The 19,278-nt window shown below is 41.7% G+C and overlaps 2 protein-coding genes across 6 annotated transcripts in view; one reads left to right on the plus strand and one right to left on the minus strand.

Moving 5' to 3' along the window:
• Nucleotides 1-13,153: 13,153 nt before the first annotated feature.
• LOC111575466 (uncharacterized) lies at nucleotides 13,154-15,265 on the minus strand. Its single transcript, XM_035952964.2, has 4 exons — nucleotides 15,017-15,265; nucleotides 14,619-14,731; nucleotides 14,378-14,536; nucleotides 13,154-14,192 (listed from the first exon to the last, which is right to left on the minus strand). Exons 1-4 carry the CDS (start codon nucleotides 15,026-15,028, stop codon nucleotides 13,265-13,267), a joined length of 1,212 nt encoding a protein of 403 aa, XP_035808857.2. The 5' UTR covers nucleotides 15,029-15,265; the 3' UTR covers nucleotides 13,154-13,264.
• Nucleotides 15,266-16,749: 1,484 nt separating this feature from the next.
• Nucleotides 16,750-19,278, plus strand: part of nbeal1 (neurobeachin-like 1) — a 52,205-nt gene continuing 49,676 nt past the window's right edge. The window contains exons 1-2 of one of the 5 annotated variants that reach the window (XM_055008095.1): nucleotides 16,750-17,479; nucleotides 17,979-18,351. In XM_055008095.1, coding sequence (XP_054864070.1) covers nucleotides 18,301-18,351 — 51 coding nt within the window. In that variant the 5' untranslated portion in view covers nucleotides 16,750-17,479; nucleotides 17,979-18,300. Of the gene's footprint in view, nucleotides 18,352-19,278 lie in introns of all 5 variants that reach the window. The other 4 variants (XM_055008094.1, XM_055008097.1, XM_055008096.1 and 1 more) reach the window with 4 other exon arrangements.

Here is a 19,278-nt window from a genome sequence, read left to right on the forward strand (position 1 = left end):
GATGCTGATTTGAACCATGGACCTTCAACACCTGAAGCACAGAACTTACCTCTGCACCACCTTTCCTACAAGGTGTTGCTGTAACTTGGCTTAAATGATGGCATCAATTAGTACTGGAGCAACCAAAGGACAAATAAATGGTGTGAGTGGGGATTTGAACCATAGCCCTGCAACATGCGAGGCACAGAACTTACCTCTGCACCACCTTTCCTACGAGGTGTTGTTGTAACTTGGCTTAAATGATGGCATCAATTAGTACTGGAGCAACCAAAAGACAAATAAATGGTGTGAGTGGGGATTTGAACCATAGCCCTGCAACATGCGAGGCACAGAACTTACCTCTGCACCACCTTTCCTACAAGGTGTTGCTGTAACCTGGCTTAAATGATGGTATCAATTAATACTGGAGCAACCAAAGGACATGTAAAAAAAAAGTGGAGATGCAGATTTGAACCGTGGACCTTCAACATGTGAGGCACAGAACTTACCTCTGCACCACCTTCTCTGCAAGGTGTTGTTGTAACTTGTCTTAAATGATGGCATCAATTAGTACTGGCGCAACCAAAGGACGAATAAAAAGTCAGGATGCTGATTTGAACCATGGACCTTCAACACGTGAAGCACAGAACTTACCTCTGCACCACCTTTCCTACAAGGTGTTGCTGTAACTTGGCTTAAATGATGGTATCAATTAGTATTGGAGCAACCAAAAGACAAAAGGTGTGAGTGGGGATTTGAACCACCGACCCTCCACATGTGAAGCACAGAACTTACCTCTGCACCACCTTGTTGCTGTAACTTGGCTTAAATGATGGCATCAATTAGTACTGGCGCAACCAAAGGACAAATAAAAAGTCAGGATGCTGATTTGAACCATGGACCTTCAACACGTGAAGCACAGAACTTACCTCTGCACCACCTTTCCTACAAGGTGTTGCTGTAACTTGGCTTAAATGATGGTATCAATTAGTATTGGAGCAACCAAAAGACAAAAGGTGTGAGTGGGGATTTGAACCACCGACCCTCAACATGTGAAGCACAGAACTTACCTCTGCACCACCTTTCCTAGGAGTTGTTGCTGTAACTTGGCTTAAATGATGGTGTCAATTAGTATTGGAGCAACCAAAGGACAAATAAAAAGTCAGGATGCTGATTTGAACCATGGACCTTCAACACGTGAAGCAAAGAACTTACCTCTGCACCACCTTTCCTACAAGGTGTTGTTGTAACTTGGCTTAAATGATGGCATCAATTAGTACTGGCGCAACCAAAGGACGAATAAAAAGTCAGGATGCTGATTTGAACCATGGACCTTCAACACATGAAGCACAGAACTTACCTCTGCACCACCTTTCCTACAAGGTGTTGTTGTAACTTGGCTTAAATGATGGTATCAATTAATATTGGAGCAACCAAAAGACAAAAGGTGTGAGTGGGGATTTGAACCACCAACCCTCAACATGTGAAGCACAGAACTTACCTCTGCACCACCTTTCCTAGGAATTGTTGCTGTAACTTGGCTTAAATGATGGTGTCAATTAGTATTGGAGCAACCAAAGGACAAATAAAAGGTTAGGATGCTGATTTGAACCATGGAGCTTCAACATGCGAGGCACAGAACTTACCTCTGCACCACCTTTCCTACGAGGTGTTGTTGTAACTTGGCTTAAATGATGGCATCAATTAGTACTGGAGCAACCAAAGGACAAATAAATGGTGTGAGTGGGGATTTGAACCATAGCCCTGCAACATGCGAGGCACAGAACTTACCTCTGCACCACCTTTCCTACAAGGTGTTGCTGTAACCTGGCTTAAATGATGGTATCAATTAATACTGGAGCAACCAAAGGACATATAAAAAAAAAGTGGAGATGCAGATTTGAACCGTGGACCTTCAACATGCGAGGCACAGAACTTACCTCTGCACCACCTTCTCTGCAAGGTGTTGTTGTAACTTGTCTTAAATGATGGCATCAACTAGTACTGGAGCAACCAAACGACAAATAAAAGGTCAGGATGCTGATTTGAACCATGGACCTTCAACATGTGAGGCACAAAACTTACCTCTGCACCACCTTTCCTACAAGGTGTTGCTATAACTTGATAGAATAACTCTATTCACAACTCACCACCTCCACGGTACAACACCAGGAACATACCCTTATCAGATGCTTGGTGGACAGAATGCAAGATAAAGAAAAACACAGTTCACTGGCAGTTTGCTACACTTGTGGATCCATCAGCAGCCTCCACAGGTATTTATTTTTTCTTCTATTATGAATCAGAAATGACTACTGACATTTGTGGTGATGATGATCTTCACTATTATTCAGAAGTTCACATGTGGAGCCTTTTGGATCAAGATGCAAAGAGAGTCTGACAAAGTGCTAATGCAGTTGTGGAGGTGAACCGGTACCTGACTGATCTCCTCTGGAAACAAGTGCAGAGCCGCTGATATACTGGACCACCCACAAAACTGTTTACCCAAACCTGTATGATGTAGCCAAACATTTCCTGTGTACCTCAGCCTCATCTGTGCTGTGTGAACGGGTTTTTTCCAAGGCTGGGGAAATAGTCTCTAAAAGAAGAAACCGCTTGAGTCTGAAAACTTTGAATAAACTGTTATTTCTGAATAAAAACTCATGAGAAGTTCCACAAGCACACCCTCTTTACCAATGAACCCCAAGATACACTTTGCCAAAATCCATAAAATAATCTGTATTTGCACCAACCCCATGTGAAAATGACATCAGTCTGTATTTGTAGAGCATCTCATGAATGTAGCACCATTGAAATATTTCAGAACACAAAACAGAAGGGAAGAGTATATAGGGTTACAAACAGACATGCCAAACAAGAAACACGCTCTTCAATAGTCATTGTCATTATTATTACTAGTAATATTATTATTATTATTGTATCCACTATACATCATTAAATCATCTAGTGTAGATGAACAGGAATGTGCATGGAGAATGAAATCCAAAACAATCCATGAACCAACGACCACGTCTTGATTGCACTTCATTTTATTGACCACTAGATGTCCTACTCGAGCTGTGTGTGTCATTGAGGCCCCGAGTAATGAACCATGTTTTGAATGAAGTGTCAAAGCTTCAACAAAGCCTCAATCAGCCAACGCTAAACTTGGCTTAAATGATGGCATCAATTAGTACTGGCGCAACCAAAGGACAAATAAAAAGTCAAGATGCTGATTTGAACCATGGACCTTCAACACGTGAAGCACAGAACTTACCTCTGCACCACCTTTCCTACAAGGCGTTGCTGTAACTTGGCTTAAATGATGGTATCAATTAGTATTGGAGCAACCAAAAGACAAAAGGTGTGAGTGGGGATTTGAACCACCGACCCTCAACATGTGAAGCACAGAACTTACCTCTGCACCACCTTTCCTCGGAGTTGTTGCTGTAACTTGGCTTAAATGATGGTGTCAATTAGTATTGGAGCAACCAAAGGACAAATAAAAGGTTAGGATGCTGATTTGAACCATGGAGCTTCAACATGCGAGGCACAGAACTTACCTCTGCACCACCTTTCCTACGAGGTGTTGTTGTAACTTGGCTTAAATGATGGCATCAATTAGTACTGGAGCAACCAAAGGACAAATAAATGGTGTGAGTGGGGATTTGAACCATAGCCCTGCAACATGCGAGGCACAGAACTTACCTCTGCACCACCTTTCCTACGAGGTGTTGTTGTAACTTGGCTTAAATGATGGCATCAATTAGTACTGGAGCAACCAAAAGACAAATAAATGGTGTGAGTGGGGATTTGAACCATAGCCCTGCAACATGCGAGGCACAGAACTTACCTCTGCACCACCTTTCCTACAAGGTGTTGCTGTAACCTGGCTTAAATGATGGTATCAATTAATACTGGAGCAACCAAAGGACATGTAAAAAAAAAAGTGGAGATGCAGATTTGAACCGTGGACCTTCAACATGTGAGGCACAGAACTTACCTCTGCACCACCTTCTCTGCAAGGTGTTGTTGTAACTTGTCTTAAATGATGGCATCAATTAGTACTGGCGCAACCAAAGGACGAATAAAAAGTCAGGATGCTGATTTGAACCATGGACCTTCAACACGTGAAGCACAGAACTTACCTCTGCACCACCTTTCCTACAAGGTGTTGCTGTAACTTGGCTTAAATGATGGTATCAATTAGTATTGGAGCAACCAAAAGACAAAAGGTGTGAGTGGGGATTTGAACCACCGACCCTCAACATGTGAAGCACAGAACTTACCTCTGCACCACCTTTCCTAGGAGTTGTTGCTGTAACTTGGCTTAAATGATGGTGTCAATTAGTATTGGAGCAACCAAAGGACAAATAAAAAGTCAGGATGCTGATTTGAACCATGGACCTTCAACACCTGAAGCACAGAACTTACCTCTGCACCACCTTTCCTACAAGGTGTTGCTGTAACTTGGCTTAAATGATGGTATCAATTAGTATTGGAGCAACCAAAAGACAAAAGGTGTGAGTGGGGATTTGAACCACCGACCCTCAACATGTGAAGCACAGAACTTACCTCTGCACCACCTTTCCTAGGAGTTGTTGCTGTAACTTGGCTTAAATGATGGTGTCAATTAGTATTGGAGCAACCAAAGGACAAATAAAAAGTCAGGATGCTGATTTGAACCATGGACCTTCAACACGTGAAGCAAAGAACTTACCTCTGCACCACCTTTCCTACAAGGTGTTGTTGTAACTTGGCTTAAATGATGGCATCAATTAGTACTGGCGCAACCAAAGGACGAATAAAAAGTCAGGATGCTGATTTGAACCATGGACCTTCAACACATGAAGCACAGAACTTACCTCTGCACCACCTTTCCTACAAGGTGTTGTTGTAACTTGGCTTAAATGATGGTATCAATTAATATTGGAGCAACCAAAAGACAAAAGGTGTGAGTGGGGATTTGAACCACCGACCCTCAACATGTGAAGCACAGAACTTACCTCTGCACCACCTTTCCTAGGAATTGTTGCTGTAACTTGGCTTAAATGATGGTGTCAATTAGTATTGGAGCAACCAAAGGACAAATAAAAAGTTAGGATGCTGATTTGAACCATGGAGCTTCAACATGCGAGGCACAGAACTTACCTCTGCACCACCTTTCCTACGAGGTGTTGTTGTAACTTGGCTTAAATGATGGCATCAATTAGTACTGGAGCAACCAAAGGACAAATAAATGGTGTGAGTGGGGATTTGAACCATAGCCCTGCAACATGCGAGGCACAGAACTTACCTCTGCACCACCTTTCCTACAAGGTGTTGCTGTAACCTGGCTTAAATGATGGTATCAATTAATACTGGAGCAACCAAAGGACATATAAAAAAAAAGTGGAGATGCAGATTTGAACCGTGGACCTTCAACATGCGAGGCACAGAACTTACCTCTGCACCACCTTCTCTGCAAGGTGTTGTTGTAACTTGTCTTAAATGATGGCATCAACTAGTACTGGAGCAACCAAACGACAAATAAAAGGTCAGGATGCTGATTTGAACCATGGACCTTCAACATGTGAGGCACAAAACTTACCTCTGCACCACCTTTCCTACAAGGTGTTGCTATAACTTGATAGAATAACTCTATTCACAACTCACCACCTCCACGGTACAACACCAGGAACATACCCTTATCAGATGCTTGGTGGACAGAATGCAAGATAAAGAAAAACACAGTTCACTGGCAGTTTGCTACACTTGTGGATCCATCAGCAGCCTCCACAGGTATTTATTTTTTCTTCTATTATGAATCAGAAATGACTACTGACATTTGTGGTGATGATGATCTTCACTATTATTCAGAAGTTCACATGTGGAGCCTTTTGGATCAAGATGCAAAGAGAGTCTGACAAAGTGCTAATGCAGTTGTGGAGGTGAACCGGTACCTGGCTGATCTCCTCTGGAAACAAGTGCAGAGCCGCTGATATACTGGACCACCCACAAAACTGTTTACCCAAACCTGTATGATGTAGCCAAACATTTCCTGTGTACCTCAGCCTCATCTGTGCTGTGTGAACGGGTTTTTTCCAAGGCTGGGGAAATAGTCTCTAAAAGAAGAAACCGCTTGAGTCTGAAAACTTTGAATAAACTGTTATTTCTGAATAAAAACTCATGAGAAGTTCCACAAGCACACCCTCTTTACCAATGAACCCCAAGATACACTTTGCCAAAATCCATAAAATAATCTGTATTTGCACCAACCCCATGTGAAAATGACATCAGTCTGTATTTGTAGAGCATCTCATGAATGTAGCACCATTGAAATATTTCAGAACACAAAACAGAAGGGAAGAGTATATAGGGTTACAAACAGACATGCCAAACAAGAAACACGCTCTTCAATAGTCATTGTCATTATTATTACTAGTAATATTATTATTATTATTGTATCCACTATACATCATTAAATCATCTAGTGTAGATGAACAGGAATGTGCATGGAGAATGAAATCCAAAACAATCCATGAACCAACGACCACGTCTTGATTGCACTTCATTTTATTGACCACTAGATGTCCTACTCGAGCTGTGTGTGTCATTGAGGCCTCGAGTAATGAACCATGTTTTGAATGAAGTGTCAAAGCTTCAACAAAGCCTCAATCAGCCAACGCTAAACTTGGCTTAAATGATGGCATCAATTAGTACTGGCGCAACCAAAGGACAAATAAAAAGTCAAGATGCTGATTTGAACCATGGACCTTCAACACGTGAAGCACAGAACTTACCTCTGCACCACCTTTCCTACAAGGCGTTGCTGTAACTTGGCTTAAATGATGGTATCAATTAGTATTGGAGCAACCAAAAGACAAAAGGTGTGACTGGGGATTTGAACCACCGACCCTCAACATGTGAAGCACAGAACTTACCTCTGCACCACCTTTCCTAGGAGTTGTTGCTGTAACTTGGCTTAAATGATGGTGTCAATTAGTATTGGAGCAACCAAAGGACAAATAAAAGGTTAGGATGCTGATTTGAACCATGGAGCTTCAACATGCGAGGCACAGAACTTACCTCTGCACCACCTTTCCTACGAGGTGTTGTTGTAACTTGGCTTAAATGATGGCATCAATTAGTACTGGAGCAACCAAAGGACAAATAAATGGTGTGAGTGGGGATTTGAGCCATAGCCCTGCAACATGAGAGGCACAGAACTTACCTCTGCACCACCTTTCCTACGAGGTGTTGTTGTAACTTGGCTTAAATGATGGCATCAATTAGTACTGGAGCAACCAAAAGACAAATAAATGGTGTGAGTGGGGATTTGAACCATAGCCCTGCAACATGCGAGGCACAGAACTTACCTCTGCACCACCTTTCCTACAAGGTGTTGCTGTAACCTGGCTTAAATGATGGTATCAATTAATACTGGAGCAACCAAAGGACATGTAAAAAAAAAGTGGAGATGCAGATTTGAACCGTGGACCTTCAACATGTGAGGCACAGAACTTACCTCTGCACCACCTTCTCTGCAAGGTGTTGTTGTAACTTGTCTTAAATGATGGCATCAATTAGTACTGGCGCAACCAAAGGACGAATAAAAAGTCAGGATGCTGATTTGAACCATGGACCTTCAACACGTGAAGCACAGAACTTACCTCTGCACCACCTTTCCTACAAGGTGTTGCTGTAACTTGGCTTAAATGATGGTATCAATTAGTATTGGAGCAACCAAAAGACAAAAGGTGTGAGTGGGGATTTGAACCACCGACCCTCAACATGTGAAGCACAGAACTTACCTCTGCACCACCTTTCCTAGGAGTTGTTGCTGTAACTTGGCTTAAATGATGGTGTCAATTAGTATTGGAGCAACCAAAGGACAAATAAAAGGTTAGGATGCTGATTTGAACCATGGAGCTTCAACATGCGAGGCACAGAACTTACCTCTGCACCACCTTTCCTACGAGGTGTTGTTGTAACTTGGCTTAAATGATGGCATCAATTAGTACTGGAGCAACCAAAGGACAAATAAATGGTGTGAGTGGGGATTTGAACCATAGCCCTGCAACATGCAAGGCACAGAACTTACCTCTGCACCACCTTTCCTACGAGGTGTTGTTGTAACTTGGCTTAAATGATGGCATCAATTAATACTGGAGCAACCAAAGGACATGTAAAAAAAAAAGTGGAGATGCAGATTTGAACCGTTGACCTTCAACATGTGAGGCACAAAACTTACCTCTGCACCACCTTTCCTACAAGGTGTTGCTATAACTTGATAGAATAACTCTATTCACAACTCACCACCTCCACGGTACAACACCAGGAACATACCCTTATCAGATGCTTGGTGGACAGAATGCAAGATAAAGAAAAACACAGTTCACTGGCAGTTTGCTACACTTGTGGATCCATCAGCAGCCTCCACAGGTATTTATTTTTTCTTCTATTATGAATCAGAAATGACTACTGACATTTGTGGTGATGACGATCTTCACTATTATTCAGAAGTTCACATGTGGAGCCTTTTGGATCAAGATGCAAAGAGAGTCTGACAAAGTGCTAATGCAGTTGTGGAGGTGAACCAGTACCTGGCTGATCTCCTCTGGAAACAAGTGCAGAGCCGCTGATATACTGGACCACCCACAAAACTGTTTACCCAAACCTGTATGATGTAGCCAAACATTTCCTGTGTACCTCAGCCTCATCTGTGCTGTGTGAACGGGTTTTTTCCAAGGCTGGGGAAATAGTCTCTAAAAGAAGAAACCGCTTGAGTCTGAAAACTTTGAGTAAACTGTTATTTCTGAATAAAAACTCATGAGAAGTTCCACAAGCACACCCTCTTTACCAATGAACCCCAAGATACACTTTGCCAAAATCCATAAAATAATCTGTATTTGCACCAACCCCATGTGAAAATGACATCAGTCTGTATTTGTAGAGCATCTCATGAATGTAGCACCATTGAAATATTTCAGAACACAAAAAAGAAGGGAAGAGTATATAGGGTTACAAACAGACATGCCAAACAAGAAACACGCTCTTCAATCGTCATTGTCATTATTATTACTAGTAATATTATTATTATTATTGTATCCACTATACATCATTAAATCATCTAGTGTAGATGAACAGGAATGTGCATGGAGAATGAAATCCTAAACAATCCATGAACCAACGACCACGTCTTGATTGCACTTCATTTTATTGACCACTAGATGTCCTACTCGAGCTGTGTGTCATTGAAGCCTCCAGTAATGAAGCATGTTTTGAATAAAGTATCGAAGCTTCAACAAAGCCTCGATGAAGCATCAGTAAAACAATGCTCCATCAGCTGTCCCCAGTGAATGAGCAGCAGAGTCCTTTCAGGTTGTTAGGAGAAGTAAAAAGCTTACAGCACCTGGTATTCCCAGGCGGTCTCCCATCCAAGTACTGAGAGGGGGAAGACAGGGTTAGGGAATCCAAGGGCAGATGGAGACGAGACAGGAAATACAGGCTGGAGACTGAAGCAGGACTCGGTGGGAATCCGGGGGGAGAACTGAGTCCATGTGGGGGAAATGCAGGAGGGGGGAAAACGGAGTCCAAAGGTGGGGAAGCAGAGTCCATGTGGAAACTGAATCTATGGTCCGACAGGGAACGAGTGAATGAGCAGAGTTTAATTAGTGGAGGTGTAATTGCAGACAGGTGAGGTCAATGGGCTGATCAGTGCAGGTGATTCACATAACTAATCAGGAGTGCAGGGAGGTGAGTGAGACAGGCAGAAAGACAGAGACCAACAGGTGCAGACAGAGGAAGCCAGAGGTACCAGACAAGGACAGAGAGGAAACATGGGATGAGAGAGACAAGAGGGAGAGAGATGACAGAGGGAGCCAAAGGGAGACAGATCAAAACAGAGAGACAGATAGAGAGAACAGGAGGAAGAAGGAAACCAAGAGGGAGAATGAAGGAGAGAAATACAAAAGAGACGGATGACAAAGACAGGAAGAAAAAAGGACAAAGGAGAAAGAAGGGCAGTGGCTAGAGCAGGATCACAACATAGGCATTTATTGAGTCACTAAAATACTGTAGAGTCTAGAACCACATCAGCATGATTATAAGCATCCTCTGATAAATTCACAACCAGATACTGGTGTCCCTTACCATATAGACTTCAGGAGATGATTGGGGATGATAAACTGTGTCCTGCTGGTTGGGTTCTCTCTGTTCTCATGTTTCTTACATGTTGGTCTCCTGATGCTGCCTTACTTCAGCTAATCCATGAGCAACACAGTTTGTCCTGTACCCACTGCCAGGGGTTCCAGTCGTCCCACTCATGTCTGTACTTTGACAAACGTTTTTGCTTCTTTGGACATGGTGGAGTTTTGGGTGTGGACATTTTTAAACGCACAGTTGTAGCAGCGTCTGTAACCAGGCAACCAGTGACAGGACCGGGCACACAGAGAAGTCTTATCCACTGGACCTCGCATCAGGTCCTCGCTACATAGGTCCTACGAAGATGAAATTGGCTGCCCTTATTATTTCCTGTGTTTTATTATGTTCCTTATGTAGTTTTGATGAGTGTGAGACAGAGGTGTATGGGACATTTATGAAAATACAGAACAATTAATTGCCAAATAAAGAACAATTCCGTATTTTAAAGGATGGGTGGCAACCCTAATCGATACACAGAGGTGAAGTATTCTGTGAGTTCTGAGAAATTGTTGCTCGTCGTTTGGCGGTCTGTGTTGATGAAGTTCCTAATAAAGATGCGGTAGTTATACCTGTTCCATGAAGAAGCCTGGAATTAATTCCTGAACAGTACTACTTTCCATCACTGCGGTGAACACAGTAGTTGTCTGAGCCGGTTAGAGCAACACAAATACAGCTCAATGATCATCATGCATAGCACAACGCAGCCACTTGAAACTTTAAGTGGCACACACTCAAAAAAAAGGTTGCAAATGTATGTCGCTTAAAATGCGTCACAGTATAGCATGTCTCTCAAAAAACGTCATAGTATAGTACAGCGGTTCGGCAACCCGCGGTTCTGAAGCCACACGTGGCTTTGGAAAATAAAAAATGAGTACCTAATTAAAAAGTATTTTATTTCATTAGTTTTTAAAATGTAATTCTAAATTTTTGAAGATTGTGGTGATCTTGTAAAATCTAAATATATATATTTTTTGGTCATAATATGCGCCACATCCACCATTTCTTGACCTTTTCGACCCCAGGTAGGCCAACTATGCATGAATCTAAGAAAACAGAACGTTTAACCCTACATGGGCTGGTTTCCCAGTATGCTTAATATGTGATGAGAAATTAGCAAACAACAAAAAGTCAAATTTCCAGAGTAAAACACACAGTCTTTGCTCAAAAATACCTGGATGGAGAGGAGAGAGAAACTGGAACTGATGACTTGATCTGAGCAAAAATAATTTTCACAAGTAGATGAATTCTGCAAATTCAACTATATATGCTAGTTTTGTGGCCACTTAGGAAATAGTCAGGCATGAGAACCCCTTCACAGATGGAGAATATATAAAAGAATCATTCATTAAGATTTCAGAACATCTGTTCATGTACTTTAAAAACAAGAGTGAAATTGTGCAGAAAATCAGGGATATGCCCCACTCTGCAAAGACTGTCAAGACAGAACCATAAAAATGGTACTCAACTGCCTGTGATGAGTCCAAAGACAAAGGTGATACTGAACAAATAGTGCTGTTCTGCCGACATGGAAACTCTGTTGGGCCACAGGAAGAAATTATTGAGTTGATAACACTAAAAGGTCAAACATGGGGGAGGACATCTGTGAGGCTGTCTTGGATTGTTTAGTGGCTACTGATGGGGCTCCAAGTATAACAGGAGCACAGAAGGGCTTAGTGGCGTTACTGCAGAAATCTGGACAGAAGCTGCTGACTTTCCTGGCCATTTTAGCCCCAGCAAAGGACCTTTCTTGAGCTGGAACAGTGCCAGAGTGACTGGAAAAGCTACACTTCATGGTAGACAAAGGACGCACAGTCCTGCACATGGGAATTTATCTCACTGCTTGATCTCCTGCTGTTTGTCTTTTTGTCCAAAATCTGCCCATTTAGTTTATTCTGTTCCTTTAGTATATTTTGTTGTATTAATTTGTTTTATCTTTTTCAGTTGCTGAGGGCCAGTGGTGGTGGTGCTGGTGGTGGTATAAACCTCTTTGCGTGTGCTGTGCTCCTCTGGGAATTGGTTTACGTAACCAACAATCATGCACAGATGACTGACCAACAAGTGTGTGTCACGTGAGTGATTTTGCTTTACTTTGAGCCCTATAGCAGTGTCAGTGAAGTGAAATGTCTTTCAAGATTATTGTCAAGGTTGACCTTGTCTGGAGGTCTGTTTTGGGGGAATCCTTTGAAATCTGCCTTCTCCTGCTGTTTCAATACTTCACACACACATATGATCGGTGTCCCTGCTTCACTAATCTCAGGGAGCCCAAGCTTTGAAAATGTAAAGAATCTTCTGAATCCTATGCTATTGTCCTGTTTCACTGTTGTTGACTGGTGGATCCACCAATGGCTTGACGGTGCATGACAAAAGGGCTGAACAAAGAAATGCACTCTGATATAGATACCTGAGAGTGGAGACAAGCCGGTATACTGACTGGGAGCCACATAAAAGGTTGCAGCATTCACTCGCCCACAAACACCATTGTCACATGTTTAGTTATTTTGAGTTGCAGTCACTTAAATTATAACACACTGTAACTCTTCTTACCTGAAACCTGGGGTAGGCAGAGAGGTCTATGCTGCTGACCTTGGGTTTAATATCTAAGGTGTCTATATCAACCTAGACAACTTAAATTGAACAATTAATACTTTTCTTGTTTTACCCTGTTGGCTTAGTGATCAGTCTTTTAACACTTTGTTTCAGCTGTAATCAGCACTTGGAAATTGTCGTTTAGTCAGTTTTTTTTCCTTTTGGAGCCAACAAAAATTTTAGTCTTAGATCTCAGAAAAGTACAAAAAAATAAATCGTCTTTTTGAACTTGGTTCAAACAATTAAGCACAGTGCATATTTGCTTTTTTGGTAAGTCACTTCTTTGTTGCTTGAAAACCAAAAACTGACTCTTTTGTTTACTCACTAATTTTAGAATGAAAAACTAAATCTTGTGCTGAACACAATGAGAAAAATGAACTCAAAAAACTTTCCTTTTTTTACATTGATGATAATTTTTTTGCAATGAAAATGTTTATTAATGTTTACTGATACATAAAGACAGGAATGGATATTGGTTGCTGAAAGGCATGTGAGTACGTGGAATATATCTGCCTCAGATGGTTTTCAATAGAATTCTGAAGCTTTTCTTCTCCTGAGGCCCACTCTCCTGTTTTCTGACATCACTTGTGTTCTTCTCACAGCCTTGAGTGACCTTGCTGGTCTTTTTGCGGAAAAATCTGCTCACTTTTTTGACAAAGCTCACGTTTTTTTTAGATTTCGCCAGCTTTGCTTTCAATGTCCTGGCAGCAGCTTCTTCAAAGGCCACTGGGTTGGACGCCACAGCAGACAGCAGCTCCTCTGCAGATCCAAACTCCTGGCAAAGCTTTTTGTAGATGCAGACATGGAGGTTTGAAGGAGTCTGTGGGAGAGCGGAAGTTAGTTCTTCCTCAGTGCTCTCAATCAAACGGACCAGCATCCCATAAAAGTCCACAGGGATTGGTGTTCTTGTCTCGGTGGCGATGTGATCCAGCAGCCTCCACAGAAACGTAGCGAGAAAGGTCTCATTTGGCAGTACCTCCTCTGTAGAGCTGGTTGAACAGTCTTGTCTCAGACAACCTGCCTGGTCTGAACTCTGTGTTGGTTCAGCTCCTTCTGCTCTCAGTTCCTCTACAGGTGTCACCTCGTCTGGACAACAACCTCCCGACTCATCACTGTCCAGCCATGCCTGGTGTTTTTTGCACTTTCTCAATATATCAGCTACAAGACGAGCCATGTCTTCAGTATGAGATGCAGCTGAAGCTTCTGACGTCTTCGTCTGCTGGGAAGAGGTCGGTGCCTCCATTAGAGCCAGTTTGTGGTTCACCTTTTTCATCACCTCGAATCCAAACAGCTCCACCAGTTTCTCCGACTCGTGGGTTCTCTCCTGTTCTAATCCCAGCGCCTCACCAAAGCAGCGATGGAGGGAATCTCCAAGGCTGCATCGGATGGCTTCTTCTGTTACCCTGTAAATATGATGCTGCCTCTTCGGTTGAGTTTCAGTCCTTAAAAAGACACAAAAGTCACAAATGAGCACCTGAGCTGATTATGTTGGGGTGGATTTTTCATTTTCATTACATTTTAAAGATCAACAGTCCCCAAAGTTACCAACTGCGACATCCATTGTAGATGTTTAGGAAGAAAAAGTGAGTGGAAAAAAGCAGCATTTGACTGGAAGCTGAAGACCTACCCTGTGATGGAGCTGCTACTGGCGCCACCATTAGTGACTTGAGGCTCCACGGCTTCCAGGATTGAGACGCTGATTGCATCCACCATCTCCTTACACATGTCTGACAGCAGGATGAAGGTGTCTACATCCACCCATCCGGCCACCAGCTGCCTCCACTGCCTGCAGCAGAAGAAGATGAGGAATGGTTAGCCCCGGTGTACATGTGTGCTGATTAGTTTGATGTTTTCAATTCATGACTTACTCAGAGGCTACGTCATTCTGGAACATGGTGATCACGGTGTTGAAGATGTCTGGTGTCAAGAGAGGCACGTCCAGATCAGTGCATCTCCGTTCTCCCTGATCATCTGATGACGTCTAAATAAAAGTACAGCCAGCTCTGAACACCTGGACACCTTTTGCTCACCAATAAATCACAAGAATAAATCACGAAACTAGATGCTGCAGTAAATTTTAACATCTCATGTTTTGTCAGGTCACAGTAAACAAACAGCAGTGGGAAGTGGAACTACATGAACTTGTATTATCTCCTAAACAGCTGATCCAACATACTACATCAAGCATTTCATTAGGAGGGAAAGATGGGAGATGAAAACCCACTTTGTGAGCAGCTGTGTCTGATTGAAGGTCAGAATTTCTTACCTTGTTCCCCATTTTGTTTGATACTTTGTCCACTGATGAACAGTCACTTGCACTTTATCCAAGTCTTTAGTTTTTCTCTCGAGTGTTCCAGAGATCTGTGCACACAAATATACAACTATAATGTCACGGTGTTACACACACAGACACATATTTATTTTTTTCAGCCATAGCAACACTTCATCTGACATCACAAAACTTTCTACTTAACAAAAATAAACAAAAAAATGGCATAACTGAACTTTTCTCATGTAACAAGATGCTGATCTCGTCGTGTTTTTGATTTATCAATTTGCGTTTGGTATTTTTGCGCATGCGCATAACAATTGCCCAGTGTCCTATCAGTTGTTGTTTAAGGCAGAGGTCGTGGGTTAGATCCCCGCCGCTTCTTTGTGCGAAATTGTTTTCGGACGACCTTAAATTAATCAAAATATTATGATGGTTATTATTCCGAAAGACATATCCACAGCTCCAGTCTTTAGTATCATTTCTCCTTTGCTCCACTTGGTGGCAGCACGACATCAAAACAAACCGGTGTCTCTGCCCAGCCCTTAGCAACCACCGAAAGTCCACATCGACAACGTAAAGGAGAAAAACTGTCGCAAAACACACTGAGCGTCTCAGTAAATATTTAAAGCACGATTTGGCCACTGTTCAACAAGTTTATTTCGTACGTATAAATGCTGCACAACAGAAACACATATGCTGCACTGAAGCTGCAGTTTAAGCCTGTACATGTTCTCTTGGTTGCTTGTATTGTTGTGTCAGTTGCTGCAGTGTTTCAAGCATCCACCTCACCTACCAAAATAAAAGATCGTGCTGCACACAGAAGATTCGCGGAGAATACAACACAGGATTAATATGCTGTATAAATACAAGTATTTTACTCGAGTGTTTTGTCCTCTAAGAGCCTGAGCATGAGTTTTGATTTTGAAAAAGCTGCTAAATAATGTATCAGAGTCAATGATGTTCACAACTGACATATTGCAGACAGATTTTTTTAAAGCTTTATCACATATTGTTTTGAAAAATGCATTGTTTGCGTTATCTTTCATAGCAAAAACAACAGTGCATTATACAAATGAACTAACATTAAAAGTGTTAAAAATCATAAAAATGAAAGAATATTTGCTACCTATGATCAGGACAGATTATAGTTTAATAACACTCAGTGAAAGTGGAAAATAATGTTAACATCAAGTATTTGTATGGAAGCTATTTTGATTGGGACCTAAGTAAGAGGTTTGTTTTTTTTCTGAATGTGATACTGTTGTTTCAGACTGTAATAATTAAAAACAGGCCCATTTATCTTTCACCACTGTTCTTCATAAAATAACAATGGTATCATGTACACAAACTTACATTTAAAGGGTTTTAACACTGAATCTGACAAAAATATTTGGTTGTTATGATCAGAACTAGTGTTGGTTAAAAATATCATTGCAATAGAAGTGGAAATAAATATCAACATATAATATGTCCTTAAGATCCAAAGCATTTTTTTAAATTTGGCACTGCAGAAAAAAAATCAGTCGTTGTGGCTGATAATCAATTATATATTTCAGACTGTGATAATAATAATTATAATAGTAATGAAAAAGTTCACTTAAAACTTATTAAATGGAAAATCTTTTTTGTTCTGTGTTCTCATTTAAAAAAAAAAAAATATCCTCATGTAAATAGCTTTCATTTCATATCCTAAAAAATAATGAATATATACTAGTTATGCTCAGGACTTACTGAAAGTTTTAAATAATATTAACATATAATTTTTAAAGTATATTTTCAGGTAGTTCTTTGACGAAAAAAAATTCTTTATGGTCCTCTGTAATTATTTCAAATTGACTCTTGAGGATTAACACAAAATGCAGTTAATGCAATAACACTAGACAGATGTGTCACATATGTATGAAAATATTGATTGTTGAAACTAAAATACAAATCTTTTAGCCTGCACTTGGCTTTACGTTGGACAAAACAAACCAGTTTTATATCTTGGTTTGAAAAGTAAAGTCAATGCCACATTTTTTTCAGATGCCAAATTTGCAAACAGCTCAACAACAGCAATTATATTGATAGTAATAATAATAGAATTAATTATCAACAGTGGAGTTAGTATGAATAGACCACATTATTACCTTATCTTGTCACAATCTCGGTAATATTTAAATATGAAGTTTGTCTTACCTTTGAATCTTCTTGAAGAACAAATAACAGACGTTTGATAGCAGAAAAAAGTTCGGAAAATAATCCCAGCACAATCCAAATATTTGGGTAGTGTGATATTCACTTGCAGGTGAAGGTGAGCTTTGGTGGTGTTTTTGTTTTTCAACTACGTTCGTTTATTTTGAAATGAATCCTGGCGACCGTGACGTCATCTGACTGCGCGGTGTGACTGTCGCGAACTTGACGCAGCAACATCAACTCCAAACGGCGTCAGTGACAGTTGGTCTTTTCGTTGCTCAGGTAAGTGGTCGTCAAGCTGTCGACGGTTTCGACACTATTTATCTTTCTTCCATATGTTTATTACTTTTATGCGGGTGTAGTGTAGCCGGCCTGGCTGGGGCGGACGAGGCGTTTCTGTCACATGAGGAGGAGGAGGAGAAAGGGGGCTTAAAAAACAGAAATAGGCTTTTTTGACAGCTAGCTTCTAGCTAGCCTGGTCAGGTAAGGTCGAGTGATACGGCGGTGTTTCCCGAGGCGTCGTGCCGCTGTCACGGGATGAGCGAGGCTGTTTGCGGCTTATTTGTAGCGCACACAGTGGAAATAGACATTATTAATAGTGTGTGTTTTACCGTGTAGTCAAACCACAACCGCCTCAGTCCGTCTGAGCCAGCAAGGCAGCTCAGGGTGCATAAGGAGTAACGTTACTGGAGGTATTTATCGCTGCTAGCAGTGGATAGCGTCGCTTTGTTGAACCAAACACCCGCCTCCATGATATGTAACTATCTGTTATCATTGATAGCGCCGCTGGGAAAACCTCCCAGGAAAGCTGAAAGAAAGTGGAAACCCAGGCCCAGCTGCTTCGAGTCCTCTCCGGGACACACAGCCCCCTGACATGGAATAATTTTTGGCAAGTTTTTTTTGGTTCTTTGTCCCAATACGTCTACCTTTGGTCTTTAATTTAAAACGTGTTGACGGAGTTTTGCACCCTGCCAGAGTTGGACAGTCATGATGTTGAGCGCTGAAGTCCTGAAGAAGGAGTTTAGCTCATGACTGGAGACAATGAAGCACCCAGGGAAGTGACCTCGGTGGACATCGCAGCCTGAGGGTGCCTCACTGGCACCATGGCATCCAACGAGAGACTGTATGAAGTCTGGATGTTCTACTGCACCAAGGTAACACACACACACGCTCACTCCCATTATGGCTGATCTGTCTCCTGTTGAATAGCCTCAGGGTGAAGTCATGGACAGTGTGATGGCATTTCCTCCCCGGCAAAGAGCTTATTATCTCATGGCATTTATATTTTGGAAGTCCAGTATTTCTTCTTGTTTTCATAAGAGATTAAGCAGTGACAGGCTATCGTTGATTGAAAGTGTATATTTAAACCAACTACCTACATTTAGCACATTTCCATGCTGTATATTACACTTTCAGGATGCAACAACCTTTGAAGTAGCATCTAACATTAGACCAATCTGAAGCACTGCAGTAAAAGGCAGACTAATGAAACTGCTCATATATCCTCAAGGATTTATAAGCAGGGGACACATTAAGCTTGTACATGAATAATTCATCCACTGAGAACACACTGTAAAGATTATGTCAGCTATAACTACCATCTCTATCATATGGGTGCAGACTGAATAATATATAACACTAAGATTCAACATAGGCATGGATGCTTCCTGACTGCATTACATCATATTTTGGTGCTGCTGTGTTGTTTTTACAGTGAAGATGAATGAGTGGCACTTGAGTAAAGACAGCAGCCCTTGAGTCAGCTGCTGGCTAGATTTAATTCGGTGTGTGATAAAGCATGTGCCCGTCCTGGTGTCCAATCAAAACGGCCTGCCTGAGCCGCTCCTCACGTGAGCCAGGCTGCAGTCGCACACTTACTTCCCACAGTAATCCCTCACAAAAACACACACACACACACACACACACACACACAGTACGTAACCCTCCCTAAAGTGTTTACAACCATTAAAGCAAAGCTGCTGTTCTTATGTTTAGGATATGCCATCGAATAATCCTCACCCCGAGAGGTAAAGTGTGTGATGCTGGCACAGATGGAGCATCTAATGCCAGAGTAGTGGGTG

The sequence above is a fragment of the Amphiprion ocellaris genome, chromosome 24 (assembly GCF_022539595.1).
Source record: "Amphiprion ocellaris isolate individual 3 ecotype Okinawa chromosome 24, ASM2253959v1, whole genome shotgun sequence".
NCBI classification, from domain to species: Eukaryota; Metazoa; Chordata; class Actinopteri; family Pomacentridae; genus Amphiprion; species Amphiprion ocellaris.

Bases quoted from the DNA above. Each gene is read 5' to 3' on its own strand.
- LOC111575466 (XM_035952964.2), bottom strand. The intron at 14,537-14,618 runs GTAAGTCATGAA...CTTCTGCTGCAG, and splicing joins CAGAATGACGTAGCCTCTGA to GCAGTGGAGGCAGCTGGTGG. The intron at 14,193-14,377 runs GTAGGTCTTCAG...TGTCTTTTTAAG, and splicing joins AGTAGCAGCTCCATCACAGG to GACTGAAACTCAACCGAAGA.